The sequence below is a fragment of the Trachemys scripta genome, chromosome 1 (genome assembly GCF_013100865.1).
Source record: "Trachemys scripta elegans isolate TJP31775 chromosome 1, CAS_Tse_1.0, whole genome shotgun sequence".
Classification (NCBI taxonomy): domain Eukaryota; kingdom Metazoa; phylum Chordata; order Testudines; family Emydidae; genus Trachemys; species Trachemys scripta.
The window spans coordinates 199,252,403-199,268,095 of record NC_048298.1 but is presented as its reverse complement, the minus strand read 5'-3'; the positions used below and the strand labels follow the sequence as shown (position 1 = coordinate 199,268,095).

Here is a 15,693-nt window from a genome sequence, read left to right as displayed (position 1 = left end):
TGGCAGCATAAAGGAATGTTACAGCCAATTTAACTGCTAAGTAGAGAATTTCCCTTGTATAGGGGAATCCTCTAGTGGCAGAAGGCTGCTTTAGCAACCTCTGTACTACCCTCTACCACAGAGCCTTGGGGACACATCCAGGGAAAACCAGGTATGGCTACAAGGCTGGAATAACAGAGAGCTGCCCAGGGATATACCTGATGGTCAGATGGCTCCAAGATCCCAAGGGGGCTAAAATATGCAGCCCAGGGCCTGGATCACGATTGATATACAGTTACATTTTATTTTCATAATGGAAATGTGCTTGTATGTTCAGTGATATTGCAGATATTCTGGATTTACTCACATACTAAAATTTCACTTTAAAAAAAATTAACGTAACATATACTCTAGGTCTTTACAAGTTTGCAATAGAAATGATCAAATTTCTGATTAAATGTCTCTAAATAATAGATTGATAGATTCCAAGACCAGAAAGGACCATTGTGATCATCTAGTCTAACCTCCTGTATAACACAGGCCACAGAGCTTCCCTGAAATAATTCCTAGAGCCAGGGCCGGCTCCAGGCACCAGCTTACCAAACAGGTGCTTGGGGCGGCCACTCCGGAGAGGGGCGGCACGTCCAGCTATTCTGCAGCAATTCGGCGGACGGTCCCTCACTCCCGCTCGGAGCAAAGGACCTCCCGCCGAATTGCCGCCACAGATCGCGATCGCGGCCTTTTTTTTTTTTTTTTTTTTTTGTGTTGCTTGGGGCGGCAAAAACCCTGGAGCTGGCCCTGCCTAGAGCAAATCTTTTAGAAAAACATCCAGTCTTGACTTGCACATTGTCAGTGATGGAGAATCCACCACAGCCCTTGTTAAACTGTTCCAACGGTTAATTGCTCTCACGGTTACAAATTTATGCCTTAATTCCAGTATTAATTTGTCTAGCTTCAGCTTTCCACCATTGGATCCTGTTACACCTTTTTCTGTTAAACTGAAGAGCCCATTATCAATATTAGTTCCCTGTGTAGGTACTTACAGCCCTTAGCCTTCTCTTTGTTAAGCTAAGTAGGATTGAACTCCTTGAGTCTACCACAATAAAGCTAGAAGATCTAAACGACACTTCACTGCTTATAAGATTTTACTTTTTAAAAAATGCTATGATGTTCTTGCTAAGATATCAGTATACAAATGTGACAAACACACTGTGCATGTCTAAGTTATTAATGGATAAATGCAATTTAGTAACATTTAGGGTGCAAGGAGGTCACAGAGTCTCTTGACAGTATATCTGTACTACCTGCTTAGCATATGTTCCTTGTTTCTTATGAATCCTGTTTGAATACGCTTATGGTTAAACAGTAGCTCATGGTAGTGGAGCAAAGAAAAGGAAACCATTACAAATTCACAGAAAAGAGGATACCAATAATTAGATCTGTTACATGGAGTATGAAAACTTTTACAGTCACGTATGTATTGAATGGTACTTTCTGAAATTTAACAAACCCAGTCTCAGAAATAAAGAGAAGCTAATATTTGGCTAGATTTACTGTGTTTTTTACCTCAATTCTGGACAGCCCTAAGGCTGCAACTGCGACTCGAACACTGCTGCTCTCCAGTGTTCCTGTGACCTTTCTTCGCTTGTGTTCGAGAGCTGACATCTGCTGCTGTGCTGCAATGGCTAGAGCCTTCTCCCTAGCTTCATTAATCAAGGGGATCTTCAGCGTTTCTTCAAGAATATCAGTGAGACCGCATTTCAAGCACAGAACTGGCTGTACTGCACTGCGACCTGCAATAAACAAAGCCATTTGTCAGCGGCTATTACAACTGTATGCCTTTTTTATTCGGTAGCCCAGAACACAAGCAAAAATATGAAATTCAATTCCTTCAGAGTTTAATGTTACAATGTAAGCTTTGCTATAATATTTTGAGTTTTAGACTAATTATAACTTACAATCAGAAGAAGGACTGAAAACACAAGACTGAAATCCAAATGGAAAGGTCCTATTCATAATCAACAAAAAGGTATATTTTAACTAATTTTCTTTTCAGCTAATTAAATTTATGGGAGGAATAATTATCAACAATCTACTGAAGCTTTCATACTTCTCTTGTCACTGGGTTGTCAGAGGTCCTTACAAATTGTAAAGTAAACCACAGTGAATATATACATCTTTCTACCTGTCTTCCCCAATCAGTATTGTTCCGATCACCCTCCTCCCATTTGTTCATAAGTGTTGTTCTGATGGGAAGACTAGGTAAAAGTGAGAGGATTCTGATATGAAGGGAGTAAAATTTGTGGTGGTTTCAGCATCTTCTGAAGGTGAATTCCACAGCTGTCTGTTAGTTACTGAGATCACTCCATCTCTCTCTCTCTCTCTCTCTCTCTCTCTCTCTCACACACACACACACACACACACACCCTCCCTCTCTACCTCCTGTGGAACATATCTATAGTGGGAAGACATTTTGGAGAGTACGGTAATACATCTATTTATATTACCCTGGCACCCAAATCCCCAGCTAAAATTGGGGCCTTTCTGTGGTAGAACAGTACAAACACACAGTAAGGGACAATCCCCTTATCCCAAAGGATTTACAGTCTAACTAGGTAAGACAACCAGAAAGGGAGTTTTATCCTCATTTGACAGAGGAAGTGAGACACAGCAAGATTAAATAACTTGTCCAAGAGCTGGGAATGGAACCCAGATCTCTAGCATCCCATTCCAGGTTTTATACACAAGACCACTCATGGGCTGTGCTAGTTGGCTCAAGGCCCCATAGAAGAGTAGGTTTTATGGTTGACATATGCCTCTTCACTGCTGTTCCAGCTTCACCTAAGTTCCATCACCACAATGAACAGCAGAGGCAGGAACAGCTCCTGATGGAATACTTAACCCAGACAGCAGGGCGTTTTGATAACGCATGGTCAATAATCTTATTGAGAGGAATGAAAGAGACAAGCAACAGGAGGAATTGAGCAGCTGAGAAGAAGAATGGAGGAAAGTCTTGTAGTCTCACAGAAATGCCTATCACAGAGTCACACATTAGAGTGCACAGCTTAAACTGTTTTAGCATTTGCATGCCACCTGTGAATCTGTACTTCAAGTTTCAGCCTGATGTGGTTTAAAATGGCTGAGGCATAAACTCTTCAAATGCATCATTCTGAATTGAATAACTCAAGTTATGAACATGGCAGGAACTGGCACTGGGCAGAAAATACCAGTAAGAGCCTAGAGCTCACTATAAATGTTGTACTTTACTGCTATCATAATGACAACATCATTCTGAAACTCAGCACTCCCTGGCTACAGATGGTTCAGTTTGAGGGGCTACAAAGTGCTAAATCTTTTAAAAGGTACCTAATAGGAACACAATCATTGATACTGTAACGTCTGACATGACTTTCCCCTTAGGTTTCAATTTTTATATATTATAGTAACGAATCTGACTGGCATTATTTAGCGATAGTGAGTGAAAGAGCAAATTCTTTAGATAACTTGCCCAGAGGAAAGAAGGTCTCTTCATAGCTCATGTAAGCCATCAAGTTCATAGAGTGTGAAGAGGTCTTGAATTACCTACGGCTGTATGCATTGTAGAACAAGGAGCGGGTGATGATTAACACACTTCCAAAAGCAGCAGAGAAATATATTCCTCACTATAATTAGAGGGCATCATCTCAGGAGTTTACAGCCCAAACTGCTGATTTTTCCTCACAAAAAAATGAGTAGGCTTAAAAAACTATGTATTTTAAAGAGAGATGGGCTCAAAACAATGGTTTAGAGATGGTTAAATACAGATGGTTACATTTAATCTTTCCTAAACTGATGTAATAAATGCTATATTTCTCTTTGATTGTATTGCATTTAAAGGTGTCCTGTCTCCCAGAGTCTCTTGGAGGCACATTATCCACATGAGAAATAGTCCCGTACTGACAGAGCTGTTCAGACCTCATTAAATGGCCATGCAAGAGTGTGTCTGAATCACAACCCATGAAAGAAAGGTCACTTCCCAAATAACTGTCATTGCTTCAGATAATTTGCTGTGTGGATCTATATTCAGTGAACGAAGAGCTATAGAGACAATTACTTAAAGAATTACAGATTCTAGGTAAATACCTTTCCCTCTCTGACTATTGCCACCATAGATTCCCAGCCCATTAACAAGCAGAAACAACTCCTGAAGGAGGTGGATTTGGACAATACTAATTGAACAAAGTTGCAGGATTGCTCTCCAGAAGTCACCTTTAGATCCAGAAGCTAAATTAAGGGTGTAATGAAATATCAAGGAAGTAATGCTGTATAAATGTAGGTAAGGACTTGTCTAGATGGTGCACAAGTGCGCAACAGCTGGAGTGTAAATTCCAGTGTACACCAGCATGTCATTAAACTAACTGTCCATGAAGACCCGGCTGGTGCTCACTAAAGTTCCCTAGTGCTAGCTGACATAGTATTGTTTGACTATGTTAACATGTCCTAGGGAACTTTTAGTGCACACCAACAGGGTCCTCACTGGCCAGTTAGTGAGAGACCCATTGGCGCACACTAGAATTTGCACTGCAGCTGATACACAACAATACACCATGTAGAGAAGCCATAAGGAACTAAAAGTAGGAGCCTTACATATTTCTTTGATTGAGATATTTCTGAGACATTTTGGCTCTATGGTAGTTCATCGTGCTCCAAGAAATACAGGTTCCAGACTACACATCAGGACATCATAAATGTTTATACAAAGTGCCAATATTTCATATCTAGAAAAGTTCAAAGACAAGCAAGAGATGCTTGTACTGGTTCAAGTAGTGTCAAACTACTGCTGCAGTACTACAAGATTGAGGCATCTTGGAAAGTAGCTATAGAAAAATATTGATATGGCCAAGCTGAAAATTTACTGTAGTTTACTTGCAGAGACATACCAGGTTAGGAGGCTTGCAAGCCGCCTCTAATTTGAAAAAGGTCTGGGCAGCAAAAAAAAAAAAAAAAGAAAAAATCTAAACCATATGACTAAAGGAATAATTTTAGATCATGTTTATTTTGCAATGTCTTTCTATGGCTCGTTCCATTGTAAAATGGCTCATCTTTCGTACTGTATTTATTTTCCTTCCCCTAAGTGCCAGAGAGCTCAACGCATTATAAAGGATGATGTTTTCCCAAATCATTTTTTCCTCCTTTCATTTACTCTACCTTTTAAAGTACTGCTAATGCGCAGAACATTTGGACTATCCATCGGAAGCAAGCCTGAAGGCAAAGGTATGCCACATGTTCCCTCTACCAGGTAAACAAATTCTCCAACCTGAAACACAGGAGCATATGCATTTCAATTCAGAGAGCAATTCATGCAGAACAAATTACAAACCATTAAAACAAACAAAAAGAAAAACTATTCTAGTAATACAGAAGAGTGACTTATATAAGTGGTTCATATATTTTGAAGAGCCTTTTTTTAAAAACTGCTTTTTTAAAGAAGAAAATGAACATATTACCTAAAAAACCCTATAAGTAACTGTAAGGGTGAAAATTAAACTTGCAAAATCAAATAATTTCAGAATCAAAGTTTCTATAGTGTTAGGGGACTGGAGAGCCCCCATACAGACCGCACCTTAGACGCTTCTCAGTTCCCTGGTGAGGCACCTTTACGCTTCTTGTTTTTAATGTTTATCTTTTTAGTATGTGTTTCGCGTTTTCCAACAGTAAGGGGAGCCATGGTGAGCATGTCTCGGTACATGCATAGCCTAGAGCAGAGGTATCAATTTTTTGTCAAGGTCCAAATTTCTTTGTCAAGGTCCAGGTCCAGACTCGAGAGAAAATAATAAAAAATAACAATAATAATGATGATAATAAGTAAATAAAAAGATTTCAGGGTCCATTCAAAAGTGTCTGGTGGTCTCGATTTGGCCTGCGGTTCGCCTATATGTGTGTGTTAACAGCTTCTCTGGTGGTGGAGTGGTGACAGATTCTGGATAGAGGAAAAGGTTCATCTGGCTGCAGCCAGAATACCTCCCTGGACCACCCAGCAAGTAGTGAGATTTTACTTACTTGCTGTAATTCTAGTCTAGGATCACATATTTAGATCCTCTTGTAATTTTCAATAAATTGTTAAAACTACCTGGTCTCTCTGAAATTTGACTGCATTGCTCTGGGAGATGGGCAATTCAGAACAATAGTTCAGTTCTTTTTAATTCATCCCACTACAGTTAAATGCCTGAGCGAGGATACCACGAGCCACAAATGAGATAGACAAAAAAGTATATACTGATCATATGCAGTAGCCATTTTTAAAACCTCTGTAATCAGTTGTTTTAAACAAATAGAGTAACAGCCTGCATAGTTCACATTTAAAGGATGAAACAGTTTAAATTATTTCAAACTACATAATTTTTAATATTTTGAAATTTTGTAAAGTTTAAAGCAGCTCAGCTATTTGGTTAAAAAAAAATTTGAACCAGTAACATTTTGTTAACCAATTCATAGATCTCTAGTGAAAAATGGGGGTGAAAGTGGGCTAGTGACATGCTCTGACTGTCCTTTAATGTTACTGAACATTTTCCACTTACTTTCTTTTAAATTCAAATGGTCACTAATTGAGGGAGTTAAGTTAAGTAACTAATCTGATTTCTAGAGTTATGCCAAAATCACTGATGACAACACTGCACAAACAAGAAAGTAAACAGAAATGTTATCTAGGGGAAAACAAAGGGGCAATAAGTTTTACCAAAATGGAAAGGACATATCCACTGATGAACAAATGGTATTTCAAACTGTTGAGAAGGTATAATAAGCAAAGAACAAATACAATAAAAATGCATGTTAAACGACTTGTGTACAGTAGCCTAGACTGTAGGGACTAGATACCAAAAAAACAAAAAGAATGCTTCGAGGTGGTGTAAATTACATCTCCAAGCAACAATAAGTTCCATGTTGCTGAGGAGAATTCACATCAGCATAGAGCAGGCAATGTTACCCTCAGGATTTCTGCTTTGGGGGTAGCTTACTTCCACCAAAGTTCCATACAGTAGGAATCTATAAACACATTCCTACTGCTTTAGTGACCTCCCCTTACTCCCCCACCTCCTTAAGCTAACACCACTCACTTCTTTGGACTCCCCTGGCCTTTAGTGGCCGTGCATGCCAGCAAAAGGAGTATGTACTCATCTCATATGGCCATTGTCAACCACTAACAAATTATTTGCCACTACAGGCCTCCACGAAGATTTATACAAGCAAAATCTGTGTGAATCTGCTTAGGAATGGTATGGTTCAGGTTGGTTGTTTACTCTTGGCAGGCAGCAATGAAGAAAAAAGAAAAAGATTTATTTAGGTTAATTGGTCCATCCTCCTGCCACCAATGCTCCCTGCATGATGGGCTAAGTGACCTAAAATAAGTCTGTTTTTTATTTTACCTTTCCTCACCGCTTTGTAGGAGATTTTTTTCACTCTAGAGCTAAAAACGTAGTGTTTATAAGTTTTCTAACTTAGTAAAAAGAGAATTATTCAAATTCCATGGCATTTATCTCCCTTTCCTTGGTTTAAGAGCCCAAACACTTCTTTCTTGAGGGGAGTAAAACCCATGGCAAAACTTGTGTACCACCCACAAACTAATTACCACCCTGGGGAACCAATTTAAATAGAAATTATTCCCTTTCAAGAAAATGTTATGGCTCCATAAGGTCCCTGTAAAAGCTCTTGGCATACACAACTAGTTGTATAAAAGTACCAGCTGCTAACGCTCCATTCTAGTATCATTTTTCCTGTGTCATTAATTATACCAACATACTTATGTGTAAAAAGAAGCTCTTTCAATTCAAAACTTGGTTTGACAAGATCTGAAAGTGTTGATTTCCACGGGCTGTAAGGCCAATTTTCTTTTTGCTCAGGCTTTTCCTGATGTTGCAGAATGGTCAGGAGGAATCTTGTTTATGGTGTTTTGGGAGGTTTAGTGAATATCCTAAATTTTTGAGTGCTTAATTTTGCAGCCTTAATATTATTTTTTTAAGTTTTTGTATGAAAATTTCCAAGATTTTTAAGAAAAATTACATCCTGTGGAACAATATTGACAGCTATTTGGTAGAGGGTAGAGGAATGCTGGAAATCAAGAATACTGATGTCTTTTCCTGACTCTGGACAGGAATGTGATCTAGAGATCACAGTCAGCCTTGTCATGCATATAGATTTGGCATATTTAATCCCCTCATCAAATCTCAAATCCTTGCTCCAAAGCATGGAGATGCTAAAGTTCTTTAAAAAAAAATGGTTGGGAAAAAATAATTCTGAAAAAACTGTTTCTCTCTAGCTTCCAAAAAAATAGCACAAGGTAGAGAGAAAGCATGAAAACTTCAACTCAAATGGTTAAAATTTGACAGTTATAAAGCAACTGGGAACATGGGTTTATAATGGTACATTTGGTAGCACAACCAGCTGTGTCTTTAAGTGCTACATCTTCTAAAAGGAAAAAGAGTAGATGGAAGGTGATTGATGGAGGAAAGAATGGATATCACTGAGTTCCTATTCATTTCCTGTGTCAGCTAGAAGGAAATGAGTGGCAGTTGGGACTGAGCCCTTTATGCTTGTCCGGGAGACACAAGATGTAGGCAGGGTATACACACAGCCCCAGTGAAGATTACTATTCCTAAATTCTGAGCCTGCACACCTGAAGTGAGCACACCACCTACAGTGGGGACCCCTGCAAGAACTCTAAAGGGAGTACAGTTAAAACAAATGTTCTGTGTTTCATCAGGACAATCTAATTCTGTTCACAATCTTTTGGAAATACCAGTTGATGATTTCTAAGAGAATTTAAAGCTCTACATGAAAGAAGTCTTTAAATTGCACAGGAAGGGGAAAAGATAGTGAAACTTCTCCCTCCACAAGATATTTAGGTAGAGAAGGCCTGGACTTTCTAATCACTACACTTTTACAACTATAACTTTATAATGATTATTAGTCACTTAAATAAAGAGTTGGTATGTGAACCAACCCTCAGAAATGAAGATCTAGTACTAAAGGCTGCCTCATTAATTCACCGAGTCAGGCAATACATTTTTTCCCCCACAATGCCTCATGTGAAAAAAAATCTACATTAATATCTGAAGGACATGTAGAGCCTCAATTTTTCTTCTAAATAGCAAGAGGAATATTAAAAATTAATCATTTAAGTTTTTAAAAAGTGTTGTTATAAGTAAGTTAAACTTTCATTGTCATTTCAAAAGACCACTACAGTGCCAATAGAGAGGTAAACAAAGAGGTATTTTCACAGTTTAAAAAGCAGCATGCCTAGCTGGTCCAATGGTTCGGGTAGCATACGAGAGGAAAGACTGATTCTGAAACAAGCTACACTCTTGCTACTGGGTCTTGTTCAACATGAAAGGATCAAAGATGTGATGATAGACGGCAACTGCAGGCACACTTTGGTGAGAATTCTTGCTCTAGAGAATAGTCACCACTGTAATAACTGATGCCTGTTATGGAGATCAGTATAAGGTAAGTAATAGAGTGGCCCTGAATGAGGTGACTGAGTAAGACTAGGTGCAGCAGAGTTCACATTGTATACCTAGGTATACATCACCTAAATGAAGAGACTTGATCTTTACATCACTTCTCTTTAAATTATGGTTTATTAATGATGAAATGATACAATTATAATATTGCAAGCCTGTGTCAATAAGCACCCGTGTTCACACCCTACAAGCTGCTGTAATGATCTCTATGCAAAATATGCCTTTTGAAGTATCATTTGAAAACTAATAACTCATTGATCATTAATATTCTAGTGTGATGTATGTACGTAATGTGTATTAAGAGTTATGAATATATGCTGGAATTATGACAAAGAGTGTGTAAACCAAGTAGGTTGGGGGAGTTGTTACACTTTCCTTTGTCTAAGATAGATTTGTTTATTTGATTCTCTGACCAGCCCAGTATTCAGGCAAAGACAATAAAGCTGCATATTTACACACAAGTAGAAACAGGACTATCAAGACAGCAGGGGGAGGCAATGGCAAGAAACAGAACAATTTGCATTTCAGCAAACACAAGTGGGGGAAGAAAGAGCATGCAGCTTCCTTCACCGCCAGACTCCATGTGGAGTCCTCTCACAGCTTAAATAATCTTTGTTTTGAGGTGTAAAGCATTTCAAAGGTTTACTGGTCTATAAAGACAAGGGATCTAAACCTGGAGTGATAAGCAATTGAATCAACTGATTGTACACATTACTGTATTATAAGAGTGTACAGAGTGATGCCTTTTCTGAAAGCTAAAGACACACTGGTGATTAATATAGTATTGTGAAAAGTATGCATTAACACTAGGTGAGGAATTATGGATACTCATTGATATTCGGTAGATATTAAAAGGGAGGATGGAGACAATTTTAGCAGCTGCATTTTGGATGGATTGAAGGAAAATAAAGAGTGGGGGACCCGGAAGGCCAGAGAAAAGGAAAAGTAATAAAAATGAGAAATGACCAGCTGGTGGACAAGACTGTTCGCTATTAGAACAGAAATGTTTGGATTTTCCACATGTAGAGAAAAAAGTGACAAGGGTTGTAAACAGTCTGGGTATGTGGTGAGAAGGGACAGACATTACAAATTATCTTCATGGTACAGCTCGAGTAATGGGGAGGATGGTGGTGTTATTTACAGCAATGGAGTAAGGTGGAAGTGGAGAAGATTTGGGATGAAAAGTACCTTGGTTTCAGCAATGGTGAGTTTGAGCTAGTCATAGTTCAAAAGGCTGTGCTGGATAAACTATTAGGTATGCATGACTGGACTGAGGGAACCAGGTCAAATGTGGAGAGATTTGTGAGTGTCATGAGCACAGAGCTGGATGCTGAATCTATGCGAGCAATTGAAGTCATCCAGGGATATAGGGTGTGAAGAGAGAAGAGGGAAGAAACAAAGATGTAGTGCAGAGCGACATTGACAGACAGGGAGGGAAATTCAGCAAAGAAGATGCTGAAAAAGTGGTTGGAAGGTTAGGAGGAAAAACAGAGGACAAGACTGACCACAAATCCCAAGAGAGGACATGGCATCAAGGAGAAGGAAGTGACCATGACCTAAAAAGCTGCAGGGAGATCAAGGAAGCTGGAACACAGAGTAAAAGCCATGAAAGTTGTCCATTAAGAATTTGTTAGGTATTTTGGTGAAAGCAGTAAAGTGCTGAAGGCAAAAAACAGATTAGGCAAATCAAGAGAAAGTAACAGCAGAGGACGTAAAAGCAGCTTTTATAAACCACCCATTCAACAATCTTAGATATGTAGGTTAGAAGGATGACTGAGCAAATGTTGGACAGAAACATAAGGTCAAGAATCTGTTATCTGATGATGGGGGTTGTGACACTGGTAGACCAGGTGCCAGCTCATGCCAAAGGCCCAGGGCCTCACTGAACACCGACAAATCCATAGCTGGAAACCAGTCTGGCTTACCTGTGGGCTAGCATAGTTAAAATAGACCTTAGTGCCATAAGAATGTGTTTAGTATTTAGACTTAAAGGAATGCTTGTAGGATGCTGCATGTATTAATCTACTTCTAATATCCGCATGCCATGGTATAAAGTTATACTGAGTGTTGCATTGTAAACCTCTAATTGTGTAACTCACCAAACAGGAAAAGCAGCAATAATTAAGGTAAAGTGCTCATCCTTCAAACAAGATGGCCTATTGAAGGCAAATGAGGCATTGTGTAGCACCAAAGTACAGAGACCTTGTTGATTGCATTCCTCGATGCCTCCAGGAAGGAGAGGCCTGCTTATGAACTCATCCCATCAGCTTTTATTCTGGGGTGAAGGGGGATAAAGAATCCCTGGCAAGGAGAAACTTGGTCTCTTTATGCTGTCTGGACTCTGAGGGGCAAAGATTCCTAAACATAAGCAAGAGATCCTCATGCTGCTTGGCATGGGTCAGCCCTAAGGGACATATAGAGCTGCTTATTATAGAAGTGTATATTACCTTTTTAAATCTAAGACTGCAATTCATTTTTGTGTGTATGTTTGCTGTTTTAACTTTGTAAATGTCTCTCTCATTTCTTTTCTTAGTTAATAAATGTTTAGTTACTTTATTTCAGAACTGGCTTTAGGTCTTGTCTTTGGTTTGAGATCTGAGTACAACTGACATGGGGTAAGTGATAGATCCTTTGGGACTGAAAAAAACCTGAACATTGTTGTGATTTTTGATGTAAAGTGACCATCTATTTCATAGTTCATCCTGCCTGGGTGGCAAGATGGACTGCAATGCTCAAGGGGACTGTCTGTGACTCCACGGTAAGACTGTTTTAGTGATTTAGGAGTTCACACCTGTTACTGGTTTGGTGAATATAGTTACAGAACATACAACCAGTTTAGAGTTCCTGCCCTGCTTTTGACAGTCTGCCCTGAGGTTGGCACTCTGGGTCGTGAGCCACTCCAGACAGTGTGACGGGGTAACAGTACATGTTCAACATAGAGTTTTAGGACAGTTAAGCTTCCATCTACTACCCCACCAATGTCTCACACACTTAATGTAAAGGAATGCCCCCTACAGGGGAGGAGACTAGTTTAGTTTCCATGTTCATTCAAAATTTGACTTATCTGGTGAGGCTGCCAAGCAGTGTCAACTGTAGTACTGATTGTTAATGTTTTAAATAATAAGTAGGGCTATCGATTAATCGCAGTTAACTCATGCAATTAATTAATCATGATTAATCGCAGTTTTAATCACATTGTTAAATAATAGATTACCAATTGAAATGTATTAACTATTTTTGGATGTTTTTCTACATTTTCAAATATATTGATTTAAATTACAACACAGAATACAAAGTGTACAGTGCTCACTTTATATTATTATTTTATTACAAATACTTGCACAGTAAAAATGATGAGTATTTTTCAATTCGCCTCATATAAGTATTGTAGTCCAATCTCTTTATCATGAAAATGGAACTTACAAATGTAGATTATTTTTGTTACATAACTGCACTCAAAAACAAAACAATGTAAAACTTTAGAGCCTACAAGTCCACTCAGTCCTACTTCTTATTCAGCCAATTGCTAAGACAAACAAGTTTGTTTATATTTACAGGAGATAATGCTGACGGCTTCTTATTTACAATGTCAACTGAAAGTGAGAACAGGCATTCGCACGGCACTTTTGTAGCCAGCATTGCAAGGTATTTACGTGTCAAACATTTGTATGCCCCTTCATGCTTTGGCTACCATTCGAGAGGACATGCTTCCATGCTGATGACGCTCTTTAAAAAAATAATGCGTTAATTAAATTGTGACTGAACTCCTTGGGGGAGAATAGTATGTCTCCTTCTCTGTTTTACCCACATTCTGCCATATATTTCATATTATAGCAGTCTCAGATGATGTCCCAGCACATGTTCATTTTAAGGACACTTTCACCGTAGATTTCACAAAACGCAAAGAAGGTACCAATGTGAGATTTCTAAAGATAGCTACAGCACTGGACCCAAAGTTTAAGAATCTGAAGTGCCTTCCAAAATCTGAGAGGGACGAGGTGTGGAGCATGCTTTCAGAAGTCTTTAAAAAGCAACACTTGGATGCGGAAACTACAGAACCCGGACCATTAAAAAAGAAAATCAACCTTCTGTAGGGTGACTATATTTCCCTATGCTGAATACGGGACACATGATAAAATTACTCTTATTCAAGTGAGTTCGACAGCACTCAGAACTATGCAGTACAAATATTCAAATTAACATCAAGTTGACTGAGCCCCTGTTAAAAAGAAATACTGCATAGTTGATTCTTTTTATTTACCTTCATATCTTTTAGGCTTTAGGGTTCACATGGGGAGAGGCAACACACACACACACACACACACACACACACACACACATACGTACACCTCTTCTACACAGAGGGGGTGACTGACCTACCCAACTCTCCCTGCCCAGTGCTCTCTGCCCTCCATGCCTGGATAGAGCCCCAGGACAAACCCCCTCTCTTGGTACCTGGCACTGTGTCTTCCTGCCAGGGTTCACACCAGAACGTGCCCAGCAGCAGCCTTTCGGCGCTGTGTGGGAGGGAAGGGATGGGAGCTGCTTCCAGCCACAGGGAAGGAAGGGGGTGGGGAGGGATGACCTGGCTCCTGTCTTTGCAGAGCTCATCTCTTCCCCCCGTCCCACTCCCCTGTGGCTGGAAGCAGCTTGTCCATTCCTGCTCGCACAGTGTAGAGGCAGCTAATGCCTCCAGGCTGCTGGTGGCCACCAACATAAGCCAGCCACCTATGGCTACAGCACGGGGCAGGAAGAGGTTAAGCCCTAAGGATGCATTGTGCACCAGGGCCCAGGGAACCTGACTGCAGGGGCTTCAGCTGCCTGAGATCCTGGCTAGAGAGGTGGTTCAGCAGGGGAGGGTGCCTAGGGAACAGAGCAGCCCCAAACTCCCTGGGATAGGACCCAGAGCAGTGGGGGAGGGAGGCAAAGCGGGTGCTAAGCCCCTGTCCTGGGGACTGCTGTGAGCCTTCAGATTTGAGGCAGGAACAGGAAGGAAATCAATCCCCCCCCCCACTCCAGAGTTTAGCTGAGGGGCGGAGAGGCTCCCCGTGCCAGCGCTGTGCGCGGCTTTGGCACATGCAGGGCTTGGCTCCTGGCCAGCAGCCCGGGCTGGAGGGTCTTGGGCTTTCACGGGGTGCCGGCCCAGCCACAGACAGCGGAGAAAGGAAGGAGTCTGCCAGCCAGGCTGTTCTCCGCACAACACTGGGAGCAGGACGCACCCTGCCGGGAGGGGATGGGAAAGATTATGGAAGAGCAGCGGGGCTGGAGAGAGTGAAGGGGCAAAGCAGGGATTGGACAGCGAGAGGGGAAGCACGTAAAGGGCTGATGGGCGGGCAGCAGAGATGACACATAGCTGGCTGCTGCCTGGCACCTGCCCACACTCACCAGCCACTGAAGCTCACAGCGTGCAGCAAGTGCTGTCTGGAAACTAAATGGGGGGCCGGGGCCCTGCTGGCCGAGAGCCAGCAAACAGCGGGGGCTGCGCTGATGGACCAGCAGGGAGAGCGACTGGCTCTGCATGCTGCAGCTTTGCCCTGCCACCAGCCTTGCACAACCATCCCCATGATCAGCCACTGGACCCCCTACTTACCACTGGTGGGCGGGCGGCTGGCGAGCAGGGATCTGGTCACCAGTACTGATGGGGGTAGACAGAAAATATGGGACAATTTGCCCGTTTTTAAGAAAAAGTTGGGACACCTGCATGAGGGCTTAAATACGGGACTGTCCCTTAAAAACGGGACATCTGGTCACCCTACTTATCATAAACCAAACAGACATCAGCTGGTGATAAACTTTGTGTCACTACTCATCTAACAAACTTAAACCAGTGACCTACAGATGAAATGAGGTATATTCTGTCAATGTCCACTTCCCACAGCTTTCCACTCCACTCAGAATTTTTTTCAGTATATTAGCATTTTATTTCTACTGTTAATGTCAAAATAAATAGCTAAATATTCAAATCTCAATCCCTAAACTGCAGCCACAAAATATTAAGTACCCAAGCAAACACATATTCATGAATATAAGAGGAGGTTACTCACCCTGTGCAGTAACTGACGTTCTTCGAGATGAGTGTCCCTGTGGGTGCTCCACTACAGGTGTTGGTGCGTCCCTGCGCCTTTGCCCGGAGATTTTTGCAGCAGTACTCATAGCGGCCACGCATGCTCAGAAGCTGCCCCCCGCTGTGAATCTAGGTTGATAGTACGCATGCGTG

General features: G+C 41.0%; 1 protein-coding gene across 1 annotated transcript in view; it reads right to left on the bottom strand.

Moving 5' to 3' along the window:
* CFAP47 (cilia and flagella associated protein 47) overlaps nucleotides 1–15,693 on the bottom strand; it is a 660,392-nt gene that overhangs the window by 363,705 nt on the left and 280,994 nt on the right. Inside the window, exons 43-44 of the mRNA XM_034754614.1 lie at nucleotides 5,167–5,275; nucleotides 1,546–1,772 (exon numbers count right to left, since the gene is read on the bottom strand). Of these exons, the coding sequence (XP_034610505.1) occupies nucleotides 1,546–1,772; nucleotides 5,167–5,275 (336 nt within the window). The remainder of the gene's footprint in view (nucleotides 1–1,545; nucleotides 1,773–5,166; nucleotides 5,276–15,693) is intronic.